This window comes from Meles meles, chromosome 12, assembly GCF_922984935.1.
Source record: "Meles meles chromosome 12, mMelMel3.1 paternal haplotype, whole genome shotgun sequence".
Classification (NCBI taxonomy): Eukaryota; Metazoa; Chordata; class Mammalia; order Carnivora; family Mustelidae; genus Meles; species Meles meles.
The window spans coordinates 24,481,946-24,506,156 of record NC_060077.1 but is presented as its reverse complement, the minus strand read 5'-3'; the positions used below and the strand labels follow the sequence as shown (position 1 = coordinate 24,506,156).

At 43.5% G+C, this 24,211-nt stretch overlaps 2 protein-coding genes and 1 non-coding gene across 3 annotated transcripts; 1 reads left to right on the top strand and 2 right to left on the bottom strand.

Annotated features, from left to right (window-relative positions):
• The first annotated feature begins 2,139 nt into the window (after positions 1-2,139).
• On the top strand, positions 2,140-7,994 carry XBP1 (X-box binding protein 1). Its single transcript, XM_046025498.1, is given in 6 exon segments — positions 2,140-2,437; positions 3,379-3,475; positions 4,347-4,481; positions 6,403-6,462; positions 6,465-6,548; positions 6,853-7,994. Coding segments are annotated over 6 exon segments (1,173 nt in total). The 5' UTR covers positions 2,140-2,198; the 3' UTR covers positions 7,411-7,994.
• Positions 7,995-11,269: 3,275 nt separating this feature from the next.
• CCDC117 (coiled-coil domain containing 117) lies at positions 11,270-23,668 on the bottom strand. Its single transcript, XM_046025709.1, has 5 exons — positions 23,371-23,668; positions 22,656-22,706; positions 16,568-16,792; positions 15,979-16,116; positions 11,270-14,188 (listed from the first exon to the last, which is right to left on the bottom strand). The coding sequence occupies exons 1-5, from the start codon at positions 23,550-23,552 to the stop codon at positions 13,951-13,953; spliced, it is 834 nt and encodes a 277-aa protein (XP_045881665.1). The 5' UTR covers positions 23,553-23,668; the 3' UTR covers positions 11,270-13,950.
• On the bottom strand, positions 19,103-19,206 carry LOC123954770. The gene has a single exon (XR_006821144.1). It is a non-coding gene; the product is annotated as a U6 spliceosomal RNA (small nuclear RNA).
• Positions 23,669-24,211: the final 543 nt, after the last annotated feature.

Here is a 24,211-nt window from a genome sequence, read left to right as displayed (position 1 = left end):
TGTTTTCATACTACGTCTTCAAACCGAGTGTGTATTTCACGTTTGCAGCACATTTTAATTCAGACTGGCCACATTTCAGGTGCTTGATACCCACATGTGGTTAGCAGCTACCACATTAGAGCAATTTTTGAATTTTAGTTTCAGATTATAACTGGGTTTTGTTTTGTTTTACATTGACATTTATTTTGACTTAATGACCGACGGCTTCTCATCACTGTTTCTTTGCATTTCACAAAGTCTAAGCACTTTGCATTTTATGTTATCTCTTATCACAAGTGCCTAGTAAATGTTTTAAGATATTAATGGCACCTGATGCAAGAATTATCAGATTACTCTTACAAAGAGGATATGAAACTGTTCAAAGGTTTGGAGTTGAGTGAGACTTCCGTGGATGGTAATCTGCATCAGGTCAAATTACTGTTTTTGAGCAGGATTTTAAATGTTTATCAAAGATAAAAGCCTTGAAAACAAAGCTGGGGGAGTCAGTTTCAACATTCCATTTCTACCCCATTAACCAAGACCAAAATGCAATCCAACCACCTTTTCTCCTCTGCCCCAGCATCTTGTCCCTTCTCCACATGGTTACTCATGGACACCTTGCTGGACTAACAGGGGCCTCATGGCATTTTCTTTTTATGCCTACATGACTTAAATTTTAGCTTCACTGGGACTTCTTACATTGCACCAGACATTCTCTTGGTGTTCACAAATGGTAGCTTAACAAAAGGTTGCATGACAGTTACACGACTTTTCTCAGAACCTCTTACAGCTTTTTTTAAAGGTATAGGTCTCAGCCAGAAGGCACTCGGAAGACTTCTCCCAAAGGTCTCAGAGGCCAGGAGTGAGTCTCCCATCCGGGGAGGCACGTTAGGACCCGGATAGCTCCGGACCCATGAGACTTAGGAAGGAAGCAGGCTTCATTGTGCGGAGTCTCTGATCGCCCCACCTCTTTCTCGGACCTTGAAGCAGCTTGTGTTCCGAACGCGCTCAGTTTCAACAGTCACTGATTTAGCCCTGCCAACGTGGAGGAAGAAAGCAGGCATGGGAGACTCGTGGCCCATTCCTGGGAGTAACAGAAATTGGGACCCTTTAAAGGGCCTGTGTATCAAGAGACAGAGTTGATTTAGTTCCCGCTTTCCATCTTGTTTCCTCCCCACCAGAATATAACGGAAGAGGTAATCTGACTTAATGACACTGCAAAATTACCTGAACCATTCTGTCTTTCCGCTTTCCGCCTATTTCCAACCAGCCGATAGGAATTTTACTAATCTGTAACCACAGAGGAAGCAGTAACTACTTGTTAAACAAAGTATCACTTTGTAACTCTAGCGAATTTCACATTTTGTAATTTGCTTCAACAAAGGCGAACGCGCGGGGGTTGTCCCGGATTGCCCCATTCTAATATCCACGGGTCTAAACCGCTCCCCAGCTGCCAGGGCAGGAGCCTCGAACCTCCCCGCGCGCCAGCGGGCTGAGGGCAGACCCCGGGACCCTCGTCTGAACACGCGAAACGAAAAAAGTATGCTCGTAGCAGACAACTGGGAAATGCACATTAAAGAACCTCACATGCACTCCTACCACACGGACCTGACGATGCCCGGTTTGTGCAACCCTAAGAGCCAAGCCTAGTTCTAAAACGCGCAATTTCACTTCCTAAAGGCTATTTCGCGGAATTTCTTGGCAGGCTCTTTTCTCATGCAAGCCCGACTGGCTCGCGCGCTCTGCCCCCCGCGACTTTCCGTTTCGCTCGGGGCGCCGATGTGGCGCAGGAGATAAAATGTGGTCGGGCAGAAGGGACACCCGTCCGTCAGTCTCGGGGAAGGGTCATCGGTCCGGAAATCTCCCGGTTTGGAATTAGACCCAGTCGTCCGGGTGGAAATCCGTCGGAGGAGGAAACCTCGCCGGGTTCCGGACCCTTCCTGAGGAGCCAGGCAGTCCCCAGGTCCTCCAGGGCCGCGAGCCCCGGACCCCGCAGGTCCCCCGCCCCCCACGGCCCCTCCTTTCGCGGATGGCTGCCGCCACGCTGGACGCTCCGGCCTCGCCCCCTCGGGGCCCGCAGGACCAATGGGCGCCGAGAGCCGCCACGCGTCACGCGGCGCTGGCCAATCGCGGAGGGCCACGACCGTAGAAAGGCTGGGTGCGGCGAGGCCCGCGCGGTGGACGGCGGCGGCGCGCACAGGTGTAGACACTCTCGGGCCATGGTGGTGGTGGCACCCGCGCAGAGCCCGGCCGCCGGGGCCCCCAAAGTGCTGCTTCTGTCCGGCAAGCCCGCTGCCGCCGCCGCCGCCGCCGCCGGAGCCCCGGCCGGCCGGGCTCTGCCACTCATGGTGCCGGGCCCGCGAGGGGCCAGCCCCGAAGCGGCAAGCGGGGGGCCGCCCCAGGCGCGCAAGCGACAGCGCCTCACGCACCTGAGCCCCGAGGAGAAGGCGCTGCGGAGGTGGGCGAGGGTCGGGGCGCGGACCCTGAGGGCGAAGGGCTGGGAGCCGGACTCGAAGCCGGACGCTGGCCGGCTGCCGCGCACGGGCGCCTTGGGCCTGGCGGGTGGGGTGCCAGCGTGGCGCGGGGCGGGGCAGGAAGTCGGGAGTCCCGGGCTGCGCCGGCCTTTGTCCCCCACCCTCTTTTCTGACACAATTAGGGATGCGTAGAGCTGGGGGTTCGCGCACTGAGGTTCCAGCCCTCTTGCGATGTGACCACAGACCTGTCACTCAGTTTTTCTGAATTTGGGCGGTGGCTTGGACTCGATTGACCTACTTTTTTTTGGAGGCGTGCGGGGTTGAAATGACAGTTGTGAAGAGGGCTGTGAGCTCTGTGAGGCTCACTGGTCACACTTCGTCTCCTCGCTCTTAAGAATGGTTTATGTATTCATGAGGTCTTTGGAAAGATTGAGTGAGAAAGACGTAGCACCCAGTTCTCCGTAAATATTAGTTCTTTTGTGGTCATTGTGCCTTTTGTGACATAAGTGCCTCCTTGAGCAGACGCGGGGCCCAGCCGACCGGGGACTGCCCGGAATGCCAGCCAGGGCGAAAGGCATCGGCCTCTCCTCTGTATGAGTTATACGGGGGAGTAAAAATGGGAGGAGGAAATCTCTTAAAATGATGCAAGCTGAGTAGTGCTTGTGTCCAGCGTCCTTGCTGTGGCAGGGGTGCGACGGGGGTGCGGATGACGCAGTATGAGGGAGAATGAAGCAGTTCTGCAAGCCAGATCCGCGAAACGCTGTTTTTTGTTTAGTTTTATTGCGGGGAGGAGCCTGGAGTGTATTTTACTTTAGTTTACCTCATATGGATGGTAAATGAAAATGAAAGCACCAGCTGGCTAAGTTCTCAAAGATACAAATAAGGTTTGAGATGACTTAGTGTGGTATGCCCCTTTTGTTCTCAGGAAACTGAAAAACAGAGTAGCGGCCCAGACTGCCAGAGACCGAAAGAAAGCTCGAATGAGTGAGCTGGAACAGCAAGTGGTAGATTTGGAGGAAGAGGTAAAAATACTTAAGGTCAAACTCTTTTACTGTATATCCTTCCTCCGTGAATGTTCTGATGTTTGCTGCCCATCCCAAGTTGTTTCTGTCTCTTTAGAATACAGTTGAACAGTTAATTAAAAGTTAAACTGAAGAAAAAAAAAGAATCTAAATTAGGATAGATAGATAATTAAATGATTAAGTGGTGAAGATTGATGAGAGCAGAAGTGGTTGGCCCTCTGGCATTTGGTGCTAGATCTGTCTCAGAGTTGGGGAATTACAACATTATAACTTTTATCAAGTTAGTACTAAGAAATTCATAAGAGCAGATAGAAAATCATTGCTTAAACCTGAGACCCTTCCGGGCTTGGCCAAAAGTTCACTAACGGCTCCCTTCCCCTTCTAGGGCCCACTTATTACCTAATCTTAAATTGTTGCCAGCTACACATCTTGAATATATAAGGATTTCACTCGCACACACACACACACACACACACACACACACATACACAAACACTTTTTAACATATTTTGATTTTATGGTCTACGATTACCACTTCTGTTACAACCAGCTAGTTCTAGATAGGATTTTTTTTTTTTTTTTTTTTTTGCCATCATATCAAAATTAAAGCCACAAGTCACCCTTTGCTGAGGTCTAAATGAGTAGTTGCAAGCATTATTATTTGTGACGCCCCCCCCACCCCAACATGGCACTTGTTTTTCATACTATGACTTTTCCTTCAAATACCTAGTATGAACCAACTGTATAAAGCAGAGTTTTCCAAAAGGTCAAGGAGAAGGAAAGGAAACCAACCATAGTGAAACTTCATCAGGTGGATTCTTAAGTGAAAGAACTGGATGTTTTAATAGCTTCTTCTTGAACTTACTTCCAGAACCAAAAACTTTTGCTAGAAAATCAGCTTTTGCGAGAGAAAACTCATGGCCTTGTAGTTGAGAACCAGGAGTTAAGACAGCGCTTGGGGATGGATGCCCTGATTACTGAAGAGGAGGTGGAGACCCAGACCAAGGTAATTCATCCCATTTATCTGATGTCCTATCTGAGAACTGGTTCTAAGTGACATGACCCCTTAATGACACTCATTTTTCAACCGTGTAGTGGATAGTACTAATTCCTAATAATTAAAGCAAGTTACGCAGCTCTCTAAGAGCAAGTACTAACAAATACCAATAGCCAACAAGATGTACCATGTCACTCACTGTTAAGGAGAACCAGAAAGAGAGAGCCAGTCAAATCTAAATGAATACTCCTAAAACTGTAGTAGTTCTTTGATGAATATGAATGAGTAGGGAAAGGATTTACTGTGGTAGTGACACCCCTCTGGTAGAAGGTGATTATGGGTTTTAATGCACAGACATGGCTTATTTATTGACAGCACCTAAGGGGTCTAAGATTGATAGTAGGACAGTTCTACTCTGTGAAGGTAATGTTCCGGACAAACTTAAAAAATTACTGTCCAAAAAGATTTGGGGCCTAAATTCACTATGGAACTTTATTACTTAAGAAAATTAGTATGGGGCAAGGGCGCCTGGGTGGATCAGTGGGTTAAAGCCTCTGCCTTCAGCTCTGGTCATGATCCCAGGGTCCTGGGATTGAGCCCTGCATCAGGCTCTATGCTCAGCAGGGAGCCTACTTCCTCCTCTCTCTGCCTGCCTCTCTGCCTGCTTGTGATCTCTGTCTGTCAAATAAACAAATAAATCTTTAAAAAAAAGAAAATTATGGGGGCACCTCGGTGGCTCAGTCAGTTAAGTGTCTGCCTTTGGCTCAGGTCATGATCTTGGGCTCCTGGGATCAAGCCCTACACTGGGGTCTCTGCTCAGTGGGAAGCTTGTTTCTCTCTCCCGCTGCTGCTCCCCCTGCTTCTGCTCTCTCACTCTCTGTCAAATAAATAAATAAAATCTTTTAAAAAAGAAAGAAACTTATTATGGAAGGGCACCTGGCTGGTTTAATTGCTAGACCATGAGACTTTCAATCTCAGGATTTTGAGTTCAAGGCCACTTTGGGTGCAGAGATTACTTATGATAAAATCTTTTTGGGGAGCGGGTGCCTGGGTGGCTCAGTGGGTTAAGCCTCTGCCTTTGGCTCAGGTCATGGTCTCAGGATCCTGTGAGCCCCACATCGGGCTCTCTGCTCAGCAGGGAGCCTGCTTCCCCTTCTCCCTTTGCCTGCCTCTCTGCCTGCCACTCTGCCTATTTGTGATCTCTGTCAAATTAAACAACAACAACAAAAATCTTTAAAAAAATTTTTTTAAGATTTTATTTATTTGAGAGAGTGAGAGAGTGTATACATGTGCACAAGCAGGGGGGACGGGCAGAAAGAGTAGATTCCCTGCTGTGGGACTTGATCCCAGGACCCTGAGATCATGACCTGAGTTGAAGACAGATGATTAACTGACTGAGCCACCCAGGTGCCCCTAAAAGTAACATCTTTTTTTTTTAAAGATTTTATTTATTTATTTGATAGAGACACAGCAAGAGGGGGAACACAAGCAGGGGGAGTGGGAGAGGGAGCAGCAGGCCTCCCGGGGAGCAGGAAGCCAGATGCGGGGCTCAACCCCAGGACCCCGGGACCACGACCCGAGCCAAAGGCAGACACCCAATGACTAAGCCACCCAGGCGCCCCTAAAAGTAACATCTTAAAAAAAAATTATTGTAGAGTATCATTGAAGATATTTAGGAATATCAGTCCTTCCTGAACCTTTGCTTGGGGCATAAAGATGTTTCATTGCATAGAAAATGACAGAAGTTAGTCTTCCATCCCTTCTCTCTTCTTGAGGATGCAATAAAATGGAAATAAATGAAGGTAAGGGAAAGATTTCAGCTCTAAAGCATAGTTTTCTAGCTTACTTGAAAGTTGAGACTCACAGGTGCCTGGAGAGCATTTCCTCAAGGACTGCAGTTTGAGCTGTTGCCATTGGTCTTTCTTCCCAGGGGAGTGGAGCGAGGCCAGTGGCCGGGTCTGCTGAGTCCGCAGCACTCAGACTACGTGCACCTCTGCAGCAGGTGCAGGCCCAGTTGTCACCCCTCCAGAACATCTCCCCATGGATTCTGACAGCGTTGACTCTTCAGACTCTGAGGTAGGGGTTTTTTGGATTTTGTAAAGAGCATTATAACTAGTTAATTCATCTGTGATATCTGACATTCCCAACCATTCAGAGGAGGGCAGTAGAAGTTAGTTTTGGTTGGGTTACAGGTGAACATCGACTGCCTTCCTATCTCCTTGTGATTCAGGACATAGAGTGGGGTATAGATGAATGGGTCTGTGGGACTCGGTGGTCATCCTATTATTAATTTACATTGTCGGACCTAGTAGTAAGTACTCTAGGTAAATTCTCAATACCTTCTGATGGTTGGATTCTATTTAACTTTTGCCTCTTGCAGTCTGATATCCTGTTGGGCATTCTGTTCAACTTGGATCCAGTCATGTTCTTCAGATGTCCTTCCCCAGAGTCTCCCAGCCTGGAGCAGCTCTCAGAAGCCCATCCAGAAGGACCCAGTTCCTTACCAGCCTCCCCTTCTCCGTCACTGGGGACGTCATCAGCCAAGCTGGAAGCCATTAATGAACTGATTCGTTTTGATCACGTATACACCAAGCCCCTAGTCTTAGAGATACCCTCTGAGACAGAGAGCCAAGCTAATGTGGTAGTGAAAATTGAGGAAGCACCTTTCAGCCCCTCAGAGAAAGATCATCCTGAATCCACTGTCTCAGTGAAGGAAGAACTTGTAGAAGATGACTTCATTTCAGAACTGGGCACCTCAGATCTACTTTCATCCAGCCACTGCCTGAAGCCATCTTCCTGTCTACTGGATGCTTATAGTGACTGTGGATATGAGGGCTCCCCTTCTCCCTTCAGCGACATGTCCTCTCTGCTTGGTGTAGACCATTCTTGGGAAGACACTTTTGCCAATGAACTCTTTCCTCAGCTGATTAGTGTCTAAGGAATGATCCAGTGCTGTTACCCTTTTCTTTTGACCATTATACTGCCTGGAAGATAGCAAAGAAGCCTGTGCTTCATTAAAAAAAGCCAAATTAGAGGGTGTACAGTGCTAGGGAATTCTCTTAAAGTATTTGTTCAAACTGTATAGGTCACCCCAAGTATTGTCTTTGTCATCCAGCAGTCCAAGGTACTCAGATATATTACTGAATCCAGAATTACAGTTTTTGAGGTTGTACCCTTAAGGGCAGTAGTCTGCCCTTAAATTCTTACGTAAGGGTCATCAGACAAGCATCTTAGGCATGAAATTTATGAGTGGCCCTTTAACATTTCTTTTCCCCCTTCTTGGCATCCCAGGCTTGCCTCCAATTTTAAGTCCTTTAGTTTGCTTCTGCAAGCAGAGAACACCTACCTGAGGGGGCTCCTTTCCCTCATGTACAGTTCACGTAAAGATCAAGAATCTTTTGTAAAACTATGGAAATTTACTATGTAAATGCTTGATGGAATCTTTCCCTGCTAGTGTAATTTTTGGAAGGTGCTTTCTCCATTTATTTAAAACTACCTGTGCAATTAAAAAGTGCAATGCAGTGTCTTTGTTCTTGGGTAAGTCTTACTGTTTTCTTTAGGTGTTTCACTGTTTGCCATGATAGTGATTTACCCAACTTCAGTGAGCATGCCACTTTTTTAAAGATTTTTTTCCCCTTACTTATTGCCTGCTTCAGTTTCTGACTGCCATAAGTGATATAATCTACTCTTTGAGCAGTCACTGTATGTCTGAGTTTCTTTAACCTAACTGGCCAGTATCACAGATTAGTAAGTGGCAGAGCTAGAACATTTACATGCTAAGAGAAGAACATGCCATTGAATACCAAGATTCTCTTGCCATTATTCTAGGGATTAAGAACATTTTCTAGACTCAAACTCCCTGGGTTTAACTCGGCCACTGGTTAGCCAGGTAACCCTGGACATAGAATATCACTTCCTCACCTATGCAGTAGCATAACAGTCAACCTCTCTAAAGGTTGGTAGAGGATTCAAAGAGATGATGCGTCATAAGTTCTTGGTATACATACACCAGGCACCATCCCAAGCACTCAAAAGTTAGCTCTTCCCTTAAATCCACTTTGGAGAGAGTTTAAACTTAGAGAATTAGATATCCTCTAGAACTTGTTTCACAGAATGAACCTGTTTCAGAAAAAAAACCCAACACATTAATATTATCTGAAAACTATAGAAATGATAACCTCATCATCATTCATGTGCAACTTTCCCTTGGGCATCTTTTTTTTTCTTTTCCCCTTTGGGAATCTTCTTAAAAGACACTGAAGGACTTCCCTCATTTATAGAAAACATCTCACCTGTACCAGCATCCTATGTCAACATTAAGACTGCCACTACAGTGGTCAGTGAATGAGTATAGACTAAAGGTAGGATTCAAAAAGTCCCAAGCAGCAAGACCAGTACAGCAAGACTTGTACTTTCAGCCAAGTACAAGGGATCGTGGTGTGACTGGAAGCATGTCCACAAGACAGCCTAAAATCCCTGGTTACAAAAGCCAGAGCTCAATCCTAGTTTGTGGCAACGCAAGCTTACTTAGGCTGTTTTCCCTTGTTTTAAAATTTATTTTTCTTAGTAATTTCTCCACCCAATGTGGGGCTCAGACTCACAACCTGAGATCAAGAGTTTCACATTCTTCTGAGTGAGCCAGCCAGGCCCCCCGAGGCTGTTTCTATATGGTAAATGTACAGAGAGCCTCCAGCAGTCCCCATGATTAAAAATCTGATCACCCGGGGCGCCTGGGTGGCTCAGTGGGTTAAAGCCTCTGCCTTCCGCTCAGGTCAGGATCTCAGGGTCCTGGGATTGAGCCCCGCATCGGGCTCTCTGCTTGGCAGGGAGCCTGCTTCCCTCTCTCTCTGTCTTTGCCTGCCTCTCTGCCTACTTATGACCTCCGTCTGTCAAATAAATAAATAAATAATCCTTAAAAAAAAAAAAAAAAAAAAAATCTGATCACCCGATTTTCTATAACTGAAAACTTAAGTGCTGGGAATCTAAGGATTGTCTAAGCAAATGTAATTACAGATGCATTTTAGCTACTCTCCATAATAGAAGCATCTGGAGATTGAGGTTCAAATAATTTACATTCAATGACATCACATGAAAGCAGCAGCTGTACTAGCAGGAATAACACACAGGACATATATAACCTGTGTCGGTCATTGGGGTTTTCATTTTCTGCACAGACGGGTGAAAATGACTAAACACTGCCCAGTCTTGAGAAAACACCCGGTATTTAAGGACATCTCATTGAAACAAACTGGTCAGAAATAAAAATCAAGACATTTGCCTACAAAACCAAAGCAAGATTTCTATTAAATGCAGAGGGTTGTCCATAAATGAAACAATCAGGTGACAAATGTCTTCATACCATATCCCTAAGCCTTGTAACACCAATCTATGTGTGCCTCCTTCCTTTTCTACTAGGGATGCTACTGGAGCAAAGTAAAGACAGAACTGTAGGCAAAAGGTAACTTGGCTGACTCCAGGAATATTTCATGGCATCAGTTAAATTCTAATATCCTATGAAATTTTTACTTCATGACTTCTCGAATTCATTAAAGGACAGGAAAACTGGCTTGTTTACCCACTCAGCAGTTGAAAGACAACACCCTTGTCTTGCTGGAGCTGTAGTCAAAATGCATGCCATTCATCTCTAAAATGCCACTGACACGGCGCCTGGGTGGCTCAGTTGGTTAAGCCACTGCCTTCAGCTCAGATCATGATCCTAATGCTGGGATCAAGTCCCATATCAGGCTTCCCCTACTCTGCAAGGAGCCTGCTTCTCTCTCTCCCTCTGCCTGCCACTCCCCCTGCTTGTGCTCTGTCAAATAAAATCTTTAAAGATAAAATAAAATGCCACTGAAAAGTATTTGGACCAAATGGATATATACAAAAGTATATTTTCTCAAGGAGTTTAATGTTACACTGACTGAACCACACTTTATTGTGGATTGTCGATGAACTGAAAACACTATAAAACCACTGGTCAAGTAGGAAGAACACTGAAGCTGTTTAAGTTCAATTATAATCGAAATTATCACTATCTACTTAGCTTTAGTTTCCAAATATGTAAAATAAAGAAATTAGATAGCGCTTAGCTGTGATTCCCAATTTTCAGTAAAAAACAATATCCTGAGTTTTCTGTAATTACAACCCAAACTTAATTCTGCCTGGCCACACATCAGGGACCCACATCAAGCCAAAGTTGTAAATATGCAGGCAATACTGCCACCCAGTGACCTGTCAACTCTTGAAGAAATGACCACGTAACTGAACATTATGGAATTTCCCTATTCTGTTTCCAATGGTCCTAAACCTGTAAAAACAAAACAAAACAAATAAAACCAACTGTGAACTCTACCATTTCCAACTAAACATTTTTGAAGACTGTCACTACTGTCATCTGAACAGCTACAGTCAATCACCACTGCCAATCAATGCTGTTGACAGCAGTGAATTGCTAAGTAGAGTAGTAAGCATTCTGTGGGTTTTAGAACAGCAAAAGTCTGCCTATTTTGGAAATACTGAATTCACTTATACAGCTTAACTTTAACCCAACATAATCATCCTCTCAAATTTAAGACCCTCACTGATACAAATGCCTTTTTATGATTTTTTTTTATTTGAGAGAGAGGGGCACAGGGAGAAGCAGACTCCCCTGGACTCGAGGATCATGACCTGAGCCAAAGGCAGATGCTCATTCGACTGAGCTACCCAGGCACCCATGAATTCTGCTTTAAATACAATTTAGAAGCAAGCAGAGGTAGCTGATTTTGTTTACTTATGTCAGGAATACAAATACCTCATGAAGTCAAAGCATTTAAGAAGTTTTATTGAAAACAATAAAATACAGAAACACCAGATTCTCATTCTAAAGTAAAATTGACAGCATCTTCCAGAATCTTCCTAGTACTGTACCAGTCTGGTCACTATTAATGAAAAACCAAGTTTTCAAATCCAAAATAATTAACGACCTGCTTATAATAAGCATTGTTCTCATGGTTCTAGCCCCTACCCTATTTTCCTAAATTTTACATTTGCACCTTTTCAAAAATGAGTAGCAAGTTTTGTTTTTGTTTCTGCTTTTTTTAATGACTGATTAAGATTTGTGAGAACTGAACTTTATATTAAAAAAAAAATACACACACACACCCTACTCAAACTCAGAGAAAATATACATTTGTTCATTAAAGCTCACCTGCTTTAGATAATTTTTCTCTTCACACATTAGCATAGTAAGCCAATGTTTGATCCATGCTTCAAAAGTTGTACAAAATGAAAAGACCTATTGATTCCCTAAGGAAATCTTAAGGCAAAAGCAAAAGCCTTACACTACAGAAGAAAAACAAAGCAGACGCATGGAGACTGTGGAGACGGCTCAGATGAATAAGCACCACAAGGATGAAGAAAGTATCTGTACAAACATATGCAAAAGGATAAAGTTTAAAAAGGAGCATTAAACATCAATTTTCCTGCAGAAATAATCACGTCAGATAATCTGACTCCTGAAACAAGTTGTTTGGATTTTAATTAACAGACTCTTCATTCTCTCCTGTATTTTACCAGTGGTATCAGAGCCCTGGCCCACAATTCCTACCAAAGACTATCTTAGTGTGTTTTGGGTCCTTCTTTGGAAAGTTGTCAACTCTCCTTCTGCCCTAACACTGGGACTAACTCCAAATCCTGGGCATTCACTCCATATTTTTGAGTCATACCAGAAGAAACTTTTAGCACGGCGATTTCTCTAAGGCTACAAACTTTATAAGTTGGTCCCATTAAACAATGACCTAAAGGCAGGAGTTTTTCAAACGGCATGAATCAAACACTTGCACATTTCAACAGAATACAGTTTACATTCATCTCTAAATCTGAGATTAAGAAACTATTAGCTGGTTTCCAACTGGTTTTAATACTGGTTTGAAGTTTGAATAATTTTATTGTGTAGACATTAAATATTGTTTAAATATTAAACATTAAATCTTTTCCTGACTGTCCAGACAGAAACAGAGAAAGCAGGAACAACAGGCAAGGGAAGAAACAGTCCAATTAACAGACTTGTTACTTCTACGCCATCTGTAACAAGGGGAGGGATTTCAGCATGGGTTTCGAAAATGTCTGGGAGCTCGTTTCTAAAAAGTCACCTCTACTTGGCATAAGCCATTTTTTTTTCTACACAAGGTATCTGAATCCTACAAAGGGGGAAAAAAAAACCCAGAAAACAAAACAAAAAGAACTGGGGTGGTCTCCTGTTGTGTGATATAAGGGCAAGTATTACATTATTACACTCATTTAATAAGTTATAGTGGATATTTCTGTAGCACTAAAGAAAATGTTATTTTACTCGGCACTACTGAGTCCTTGCCACACAGAAGAGCCCTTCCTGAGAAATAAAGAACTTCAATCCTGGTTATCCCCAAAGGGCACCTTGAGCCTGGTTTAGTTCCTCAAGATGAGGATGTCCCACTAGCAGGAAGCCATTCTCTAGGTTTACTGCACAACAGCTGAAGCACCAGGCAAAGTGGCTGGTTCAGTAACTCTCAATGTCACTTACCCATTTCAGTTAATTATTGTCATTGTTTTCTACATTAACACTAAAAATACTCAACTTGCTAATATAGGTACAACCTTTTAAAAAATACCTATCAATGCTTCGCTGACATGGCAGTTCCTTGGGATTACTTAAGGGAGGCTTCTCCCATAGCCAATTTGAACATAGGGTTACCTCGCGATCGCTTTTTAACGATCACTCAAAGTTAATTAAGTTGTAAACATTCCTGAATAACTGGGCTTATCAATTATGCAAGGGAAACCAAGGAGCAATTGTAGCACAAGGCAAAAAAGCCTTGAAGGAAAAACCTTTTTTTGTATTTTCATTGCTTTTCAGAGGCTACTAAGTGAGCCACAATGCTACCAGCTATTTAATCAATGCAGCTACACAGAATTGACAATATACAAGTTTCAGAGCCTCTGTTAAATCTCTTGGCAATAGGCTAAGCTACTTTCCTCCTTCCTCTTCCCAATTATACAGAGTCACCACTGTAAACAAGCTCCAATCTATACAGACGCAGTTGTGACTCAGCCGTCAGGGTACAGTCATAGTAGGAGCATCCTTCTTTCTTAATGCATTGTTTCAAGTTCAAGTGTCTGAATATTGGCCAACTATCTGAACGGTTTAGACAATGTGACAGATGATTTAAGTCACCCTTAGACACACAGCTTCTATACTTGCCTTTGCAGGCTGCAACTTCCATTCCCTTAATAAGCCCTGTGGAAAACTCTTTTCCCTTGAGACAAGCTTCTGTAGCAAAAAGTTGGATTCACGAAATGGCTACCCAAAATGAGAGTCCCACCCCAAATCACAGGTGGAGATATTATTACACCCGTTTCATAAAACTTTCAAGTCCCTATACTATACAAATACAAGTAGGCTCACGACTAAATACATGAGCCTTCTAAAATTTGACAACTTTAGCATAGAAACTGGTTTCTAGAGTTCCATCTCTTCTTCTGTGCAAGCAGCTGTCTCCAAACTATTGTAAACAGGCATCCCTGTTTGCCGAGGTTCCAAGAACAGTTCAGTTCTCCCAGGGAAGGCAGGGCCAGCAGCTGCATGCTTAGTTTGGCTCTCTCCTGTATAGTTCTTAGCATTAGATGTCGGCTTTGGCTTATCAGAAAGGAGTTCAGGGAGAGGTTTCCAGAGCACAAGCTCCATGGAAGGACGGCTCCTAAGACATAAAATAGAGTTTCTTATAAAAAAATTTTAGGATATGGAAATAAAAGATACATGTTGAAAAGCTAATGTTTGCTACCAAATATCTAGAGTTAAGAACTGACAGAATTAAAATAGGAGATTTTATGATGATCTAAAAAGATCTTTAGAAAGGTCACACAAACACATACAATTTTATAGTTCTGTCCATATTTTTAGAAATTTATTTAGAGAAGACACACATGCGCACAAGTAAGTGAGGGGAGGAGCAGAGAGAGAGAAAGAGAGAGAGAATCCCAAGCGGACTCCCCGCTGAGCATGAAGCAGACCATGGGGCTTGATGCCAGGACCCTGAATCATGACCTAAAGTGAAACTAAGAGTCAGATGCTTAACAGACTAAGCTACTCAGATGCCTCTGTTCTGCATGTTTTTAACCAAACCTACTAGTTGTACTGATGCTGTGATTAAAAGTAATATAGGAGTGCCTGGCTGGCTCAGTCAGTAGAGCATGCAACTCTTGATCTTGGGGTTTTAAGTTCCAGCCCCATGTTGGGTATAGAGATTACTCAAGATCTTTAAAATAAAAGCAATAGAAACATCAATGTAAAAATACAGAGACCCTTGATTTAATGTAAAATTCCTTAAACTGTGGTTAATATTAGTAGGTATGGGCTACTACCTTGTACTAAACCTTCATAAATGAAATACTGACCAAACACATTAAACGTTATCTCTGTTATGCCTTCTGCTTAGTACAGCTACAAAGTAGAATGCTTTTTGCAGTAAGTACAAACGATTATGGCCCCAATGCCTACCTGTCCCCATGGTTCTGGGAACAAAAGGCAAGTAAGACAAACCACAATGAATAGTACCCCAAAATGCTAGCTTCTGGAAAACTACCAAGAGCAAAAAGTGCTATTTTTTAGGCTGTAGGACAACATGGCCTGCTTACTCTCGGCTAAACTAACTACCCACCCTCAGAGTTAGGTAGTTAATTATATACCCAAGTTAGGGAGCTAATGCAAAACTTCTGTGATCTAAAATCAGCGGAACCCATTGTGGCCACAGGCAATACTTATCTACTTGGCATCACTCGGACTGCTGTTCTCAGATTTTTTCAGATACCAGACACCTACCCTCATACTGAGTTATCAAACCTACCTGCAGTTTTTTCTAGGCAATTATCTAAATAGCACTTTAAACCTGACTATTATTTTACACATGGATAATGACTGCTTCAGATCATGTAAGCTCAAGGACTCTAAGAATTACAGAGCTATCATTAGTTCTTGTGTTAATAGCCCCAGGCTGCTTCATTTTTAAGGCTCTGACATTTGCTTTCTGGTTTCCTCTCCTGTCCTCACACTATACTGTCACTACTCCCTAGGAGTTTTTTTCTCACTTCCTATTCCAGTGTTTCTACTCTAATGGAAACCAGATAACTGAGCTCATTAAAGTTTGTGGTAACTCTTTTGACTACTGGGAGATTTCTTTTGGTATGTTTTCTAAGTCTCAGTGGTGTTCCTGGATAACTGAGAGCCTGGTAAACAACAACTTTTGAAATGTGGTTCCTTTATCCTATGACATGAATTTAGGAGAATGTGGGCTCTCTTGCCAATCCTCCCAACCCCAAACATTAGATAGTGTGTTTCAGGACTTCAAAAGAATTGGGGGTTAAGAAGGTAAGGCAGCCACTCAACTCTGAATCTGCTTGTCCATCTCCCTCTGTTCCTCTCCCTGGGCTGTCTCCAAAAAATAAGTAAGTTTTAAAAATAAATAAATGGAAACCAGGAACAAACACTTACATGGACTCAATCATTTTCTTTGTAAAGACTTCATCAAACTCCCTCTTCAAACCTGTTTTCATGGTGTCAGAAAGAACAAGACTGGGGAGATGGTTAATATTTCTGTCAGCTTCCACTTCTTCATCCTCATCAATTATCCTAAATAAAGACAGCAGAAGCAGAGAAAGAAAAATTTAGTCGAGCTATTATATATTCTAGTAATTAGACGAAATTAAAGAAAAAAAGCAACAGGTGCTACAGGAAAAGATCAAGTAAAATATGAGGCTCTGAGTGAAAAAAGTACATACAGGAGAGTTACTCAATGTTTCATTTAAAAAGTTTTACATCAGATGCAATCACATTTGAAGAATGTGTCCCTGAAAACTACCACAAACCAAAAAATTAATATTCCCAGATAGTAGGTGAAAATATTTAGTGCAGTTCTATGAGAAGAGTTTGACATTAAATGTGTCGACTTTGAGTTCTCAAATTTTCATAGTCTGAGAGGTTGAAGATTACTGTTATCACCAAATGATGAATTAGACTAGCTTAAGAGTAGAGATACCACATGGGAACTGCAATAAGCCAATGATACACGCTACCCGTTTACCTGTCCTCGATTTCTTGAAGCCTCCTTCGTGCAACTTCACACTGCGGTTCTCCCGTTGTCTGATCCATCTCTTCACATATAACATCTAACATGCCAGGTGCAGAGAGGCCGCTAGTGCACGGATTTACTCCATGACTCTCTATATCCTGATGTGCACAAAGAATCCAGTCATTAGGACCAGCACAGAGCCCTGCTTCAGTTAGCCTTTTCTTTCTTACTGGACAACTGGAAAAAAAAAAAAACTCAATGAAAATTCAGTCATATAAATGTTTATCATCCCTTTCTCTAACCAAACTCTTATGTAAAAAAAACTCTAATTTTTGACAGTGTGTGATTATAAGACAGAAAATCATGCATTTCCTTTTGTCATTCTGACAGCTTCCTTAAGATGTTTTCTTCTACTGCTCTCTACCAAATTAGACTACACCTGCAAGATTGTGCTTTTTCAGATTAGTGTTCAATGTGAGAATGGAGACTCATTCCTACTTATTTGGTTCTGGATAGGTCAAGTGGAAAGTAAAGAAACCAAACCACAAGCAGCAATTCAGAACCAGCCATATTTTGTCCTGATTCTGCTTGCTCCCTATGGGGATGTGATCCACAGGCATCCTGTCTTCCCTTAGGGCAAAAGATAAATGCTTTTTTTTTTTTTTTTTAAAGATTTTTATTTATTTATTTAATTGACAGAGAGAGATCACAAGTAGGCAGAGAGGCAGGAAGAGAGAGAGGAGGAAGCAGGCTCCCTGCGGAGCAGAGAGCCTGATGCGGGGCTCGATCCCAGGACCCTGAGATCATGACCTGAGCCGAAGGCAGCGGCTTAATCCACTGAGCCACCCAGGCGCCCCCAAAAGATAAATGCTTTATCAGGTCTGTTGCAGGTACTCCAGGTTGCAGAGGATACTGTGGTTTCTTGGTCCTCTCAGAAATGTCAGAAGAGGGGCGCCTGGGTGGCTCAGTGGATTAAGCCGCTGCCTTCGGCTCAGGTCATGACCTCAGGGTCCTGGGATCGAGCCCCGCATCGGGCTCTCTGCTCAGCAGAGAGCCTGCTTCCCCCTCAATCTCTGCCTACTTGTGATCTCTCTGTCAAATAAATAAATAAAATCTTAAAAAAAAAAAAATGTCAGAAGACTGTCATTTGGCTCTGAGCCCCTTACTAATAAGGGTGTACATTTTTCTCTTCCATTTTCACTTCCTAGAAAAATTTGTATTACAGAAAGCCCTTAGAGTTCATCAATTTCTTTATTTTGCAGATTTGGATACTAAGACCTAGAAAAGCTAAAGTGCCCCCTCGTAAATGTCACATAAGGCAGAGCTGCATGTCGGGCACCAGAAGGCAGAGCTCCAAAGTCCTAGCTCTATGTCATTTTCACGGAAACTTATGGTCTCCTTAGGGAAGTTCAAGCTCTTACCATGAAGTAGTATTTGCATATGCTGCAATGTGCCCAGGCTGGCTGAAAACCGTCTGAAGCAGTTAGACAGACAACTGGTCCTACTCTACTTAAGTGCTTTGATCAGGCAGACTTTACTGCTTGGGCATCAGCAAGTGCGGCCTCAAAACACTGCACAGCTCTGCAACTTAAAAAAATTCATTAATGGGGCGCCTGGGTGGCTCAGTGGATTAAGCCGCTGCCTTCGGCTCAGGTCATTGGCTACCACAGCTTACGAGTCTCTGAACTGAAGGTGAAAGGAAGTGGTATGTATTCTACAAAAAGAAATTTCTATTCATGTTAAGACTACAAAAATCAACATTAGGGGCACCTGGGTGGCTCAGTTGTTTTAAGTGACTGCCTTGGGCTCAGGTCATGATCCCACATCAGCCTCCTTGCTCTCAACAGGGAGTCTACTTCTCCCTCTGACCCACCCCCTTCTCATGCTCTCTCCCGCTCGCTCTCTCTCAAATAAATAAAATCTTTAAAAAATAATTAACATTGGGCGCCTGGGTGGCTCAGTGGGTTAAAGCCTCTGCCTTCGGCTCGGGTCATGATCTCGGGGTCCTGAGATCGAGCCCCGCATCGGGCTCTCTGCTCAGCGGGGAGCCTGCTTCCTCCTCTCTCTCTGCCTGCCTCTCTGCCTACTTGTGATCTCTGTCAAATAAATAAATAAAAATCTTTAAAAAAAAAAATAATTAACATTAAAGTCTCTGGCAATATAAAATCTGACAAATAATGATGCTCTCTTGAACCTAGACTTTCACTGCAATTGACAAATCATTTTTTAAAATGTTTAGTTTTTTGAGGTCTTTTTTTAAAAGATTTTATGTATTTGAGAGAGACAGAGAGAGAGAGAGAGCACACACACACACAAAGGGAGAGGGAGAAGCAGATTCCCGGCTGAGCAGGGAGTCTGATATGGGGCTTGATCCCAGGACCCTAGTGGGATTATGACCAGAGCCGAAGGCAGATACTTGACTGACTAAACCATCCAGGTGTCCCTTTTCTGAGTAGAGTTGACATGCAAAGTTACATTAGTCTTAAGTGTACAATACAGAGATTCTACAATGCTTTATCTTATGCTTTACAATTGTAGCTATCATCTGAATATATAGAACCCCTCACAAATTTGCACATCACCCTTCCACAGGGCCCATGCTAATCTTCTCTGTATAGGTCCCATTTTAGTCTACCTGGTACCCGAGTAAGCACAAGAATAGTTTTGATTGTTTTTTGTTTTTTTTTTTTAAAGATTTTATTTATTTATCTGACAGAGAAAGATCACAAGTAGGCAGAGAGGCAGGCAGAGAGAGTGAGAGGGAAGCAGGCTCCCTGCCGAGCAGAGAGCCCGATGTGGGACTTGATCCCAGGACCCTGAGATCATGACCTGAGCCGAAGGCAGTGGCTTAAACCACTGAGCCACCCAGGCGCCCCTTTTGATTGGTTTTAATTGATAAGAAAATACTAAGACTATCTAACTATACATCACATATTTCTGTAATATTTGGATAGTTTTATGGTCTGGTGTTTTAAAATCAGGAGAAAAACTATACACACAAACCCAGCAAAGATAAAGCAGAATAAATCTAGAAGGGACAGGTAATCTCCTAGCACATCCAACAATTCAACTATGAAATGCAACAGAGTGTAAGAGCTGGGTTCTGATCTCTGACTTCCGACATGATTTGGACTATATTATTTCATACCTGTAGGTCCATTTTGCAAATAATTAGAGATCAATGATAAATAAGTTTCAAAGAAAATATGATATAAGACTTCAAAGTATAGGTAAGAGCTATGGAAGTGGCAGGTGGGCAGCACACTTATGGGTATTAGATATTCAAACATCAAGTTCCTCATTCTCAGGGCCTCAGTCTCTCCATCTGCAAATTAAAGGAAGCTAACCATTATGTATTGTTATTTATTTTTTTAAAAGCAAGCTCTACACCCAATGTGGGGCTTGAATTCACAATCATCCCCACCCTAGCTCTACAGATTGAGCCAGCCAGGGACCCCAAAGGTGGTTAAATTTTTAAGCCAACAGATTTTACACTTCAAACTTTTCACACTGGAACTCTTTACTCAATTATCTCTCATTCATTCATTCATTCAATTCATTCATTCATTCATTCATTTTGGAAAGAGAGCAGCAAGCAGGGGAAGGGGCAGAGGGAGTGAAGCTGACTCCCCCTGTGTGTGGAGCCTGACACTGGACTCCTCTCATGACCCTAAGATAACAGCCTGAGCCAAAACCAGGAGTCACACACTGAACAGACTGAGCCACCCAGGCATCCCTATTCAATTATATCTTATAGTGTAGTCCAAAAGACAAAAGCAAAGAGAGCCCTGTGTATCTGCAGCAATTCCAAGGCAATAAAGAATATAAATGCTGTCTAGTCTGGTGGTTTTTAAACTAAGGCAACTCTCAAATCTATTTAGCCTATGCATCAGCAAGGTTAGAAAATCCAGTTTCTGCTGGCCAAAAAACAAATAAGCAAAACATATACAAAGTTAAAAGACAAATGACAAATGACAAATTTGGGGAAACATAACATACATAATAAACTACTGATTTCTTTAGTAAAGATTTCTTATAGATGAACATGAAAAAGATCATTAAGTCAAAAAAAATCAATAAACCAAGAGAAAATGTCAGAAACTGGAACAAGACATACAAACACAAATGGATTAAATGGAAAAATGTTCAACTTAACTTTAATTTACAAAATATAAATTAAAACAGTGGTCTTAAAAAAAAAAACAACGATCTAATTTTAAGATCCTATGCTCATACAATTCAATGAATAATTAGAAAACATCCATCCATTAAAATAACATTCAAGGGGCGCCTGGCTGGCTCAGTCGGTTAAGCAGCTGCCTTTGGGTCAGGTTATGATCCCAGGGTCCTGAGATCAAGCCCCGAGTACAGCTCCCTGCTCAGCGGAGAGCTTGCTTCTCCCTCTCCCTGCTGCTCTGCTTACTTGTGCTCTGTCAAATAGTTACATAAAATCTTAAAAAAAAAAAAAAAAAAAATTCAAGATGTAGATTGTTGTCAAGACTCTAAAATGGTACTCGATTTCCTCCTCCCTATAGGTAAACACTTTGTTATAGTACTATATATACTCTTGGGATGTTTCTTTTGCCCATATTATGCTTGAAACATATCCCTTGACAGGTGTCATACATTCTTTTCCCCCCTTTTGCCAAACAGAACTCCACTATCTAAATTTGTAATTTACTTTATCCATTTTACTATAGAGGGACATACAGGTTGTTTCCAATTTTGAGCTATTATGAACAAGGATGCTATGAACTTTCTTGTGTCTCCTGCTGCAAGCATGTACACGCTCAAGAGGGGAACTGTTGGGTAATAAGGTATGTATGTCTTTAACTTACTAGATAATGCCAAACTATTTCCCAAAGTGCTTGTACCGATTTACATTCTCATCCATAGTATTGCAGAGTTACTGCTGCTCCAGTACCTGGTGGTAAAGTAACAGATCTCATTTTGAGGCTTTACTAGGCATTTATTTCCCTGAAGACTGATAAGGTTGAATGAACACCTTTCATTTGTTAGTCGTTTGGATATCCTCTTTGAGCGATTCCTTTGCTCATTTGTCTATTAGACTGTCTATGAGAAGTAATTTTTTTAACCTATGAGTGAAGTGAAAACGTTTGAAAATTTCTGGTGAAGATGGAGAAACACGCATTTCCACTGCTAAAAGGAATATAAATTGGCAACAACTCTTGTTCAAAATTTAAAATGCATGCAAGAAGGGTAGGGAGAGGGTGCTTGGGTTATAGACATTGGAGAGGGTTGTGCTATGGTGAGTGCTGTGAAGTATCTGGGCGATTCACAGACCTGTACCCCTGGGGCTAATAATACATTACATGTTAATAAGAAAATAAATAAATAAAAATTAAAAAAAATAAAATGCATGCAATTCACCATCAAAGAATCCATTAACCTACTTGCAAATATATACAAGGAACTTTAAAAAGAACCGGCATGGTAGATTTAATCTACAGTAAAAGCAAAAAATTAGAGGTAACTTAGAAATCTATTAACAGGAGACTGGTTGATTAATGATCTCTATATATCTGGACCTTACAACAGTATTCTATTCAATGTTGCAGAAGAAATTAGGTAGAACCCTATGTGCCTATATGCAACGACTACAGGAGAGTAAAAACATCATCGTGTTGCCAAAGTCAAGAGTTACCTTCTTACAAATACAGAAAACCACAGGTATATACAGTTATAAAGTTTTCAGATTATCTTCCAAAGGAGAAACAGGAATCAGGTAACAGGGAGAAAAGCGGTGTGTGCATTCTAAGACTTTACAATGTGTATCCTTTCGCACACGTGAAATCCTTTTACTCTCCGCATGTAATAATACTCACATGGATGAAAATTCAAACGTTACTAAAGATTACAGGGAGACAAGTTTCTCTCTGACATGCCAGCTATCCAGTTACTTTCCCTAAAAGGAAACCACTGTTACCAGTTCCTCCTGCCTCCTTGCAGAGATACTCGCCGCCCCCCACCCCGCCCCGCCGAGATACTTAATGTCACCTTTTCACTCAAAATAAGTAGTTGAGGATATAAAAGTTAAACTAAGTGACCATAAAGTGAATAAATGGCACCTGAAACTTACTCATCATCTTCCTCCTCTCGCTTGTGTTTCTTTTTACAGCGAACTGAAACACTGTTGAAACAAACAAAAATCAGTCAATTGAGAAATTCACTGAGCCTGTGTTTTCGGCATCCACTCTCCCGTTCCTCAATAATCTCGCCCGTCCGAGAGTAACGAGCGGCTGTCCCTTTCCCTGCTGCCCGGGATTGGATATACAGATCACAAGGTCGCTCAGGTTGGGTGACCCACATTACTAAAAGTTGAAGTCTCAACTTGTTACTTTGTCAAGGGAGTGGGAAATAAATTCGGGGGTACCGACGTAGGGAAAACGTATCTGGGGCAGGCACTGGGTTAAGCCCTTTACTTCTACGATCTCACTAGCAGGACCCATCTCTGTCCCACTCAGAGAATAAGAAACCGAGTGTCCAAGAGGCACGGAAAGTTAGCGCCGGCGGCCGCGCCGAGGGCACAGCCAGGCTCCGGTCCGCCCAGGTTCCAATCCCGGCCCGACTTGGGCGAGCTCGGCAAAGTCTCCTCGACTCTCGAAGGGCGCAGGCCGCTCGAGGTCCGACCCGGACTCCCGGGCTGAACGGCCCGGGCGACTTACAGTTAACGTCCCCAGGATCAGTTTCTTGTCTGCTATCTGGGGGCTCAGGAGCCCCTACCGAGAGTCGTGAGGAAGATTAACGAGCCCGAGCTGCGCGCCCGCACGCCCGGCACCCGCGGGGCTCCTTACCGTCCGCGCGCCGCGCTCCCGCCGGGACTGCTCGGGGCAGCGCGGAGTCCCGGCCGCGGAGCCAGCTCGGCGCCGTCTGCTCCCGGCTGGAAGGCCCGGCCGGGGAAGGCCGGCGGCGGCTGCAGGAAGTCGGGGCCGCCACTCAGGGGGAGGCCGCTGAAGGGCTGGCCCAGCGCGGCCATGGCCGGGGAGACGAGGAGGCTGCGCCCGCGGCCTCGGCCGCCCGCGTCCCCAGGCCCGGCTGCTGCGGCCACAGCTACTACTGAGAGGCGCCAGCCTCTGAGCCCGCTCTCGACCCCACGTCACGCCTTCTAGAACCCTCCACCCCGGGCCGCCCAGGGGCACGCCGGGATTTGTTGTGTGTAGAGAGCGGCTACCGTGAGGGTTGCCGGGAGTTGCAGTTCCAGCGGACTACAGCTAACATGGCTGCCTCCGCTTAGCGGGCTGGAGCTGGAGGACAGCTCTGGCGAGCTTTGAATGTGAAGTAAGTTGGTTCCAACCCTCACACCTCTGTACCTCAGTTTTCTCAACAGTAAAGTTGAGGATACCTATCTTCTTAGGGTTGATGGGAGAAGTAAATGGGTTAAGACATGTGGATCCTGGGCACCTGGGTGGTTCAGTGGGTTGGGTGTCTGCCTTTAGTCCGGATCATGATCCCAGGGTCCTGGGGTGGGGTCTTGCGTCTGGCTCTGTGCTGGGCAGGGAGTCTGATTCTCCCTCTCCCTCTGCCTGCTGTTCCCCTTGCTTGTGAGCCCTCTCTCTTTCTGTCAAATAAATGGATTTAAAAAAAAAAAATCTTTTAAAACATGTGGATCCTGAGGTGTCTGGGGGGCTCAGTAGA

Coding starts and splice junctions, on each gene's coding strand:
- CCDC117 (XM_046025709.1), bottom strand. CDS start 23,552: ATGGCCGCGCTGGGCCAGCCCTTCAGCGGCCTCCCCCTGAGTGGCGGC. Junction 16,793..22,655: donor CGAGAGGAGGAAGATGATGA/GTAAGTTTCAGG, acceptor TTTTTTTTCCAG/TTGTCCAGTAAGAAAGAAAA. Junction 16,117..16,567: donor CTTCAAGAAATCGAGGACAG/GTAAACGGGTAG, acceptor GTCTTTATTTAG/GATAATTGATGAGGATGAAG.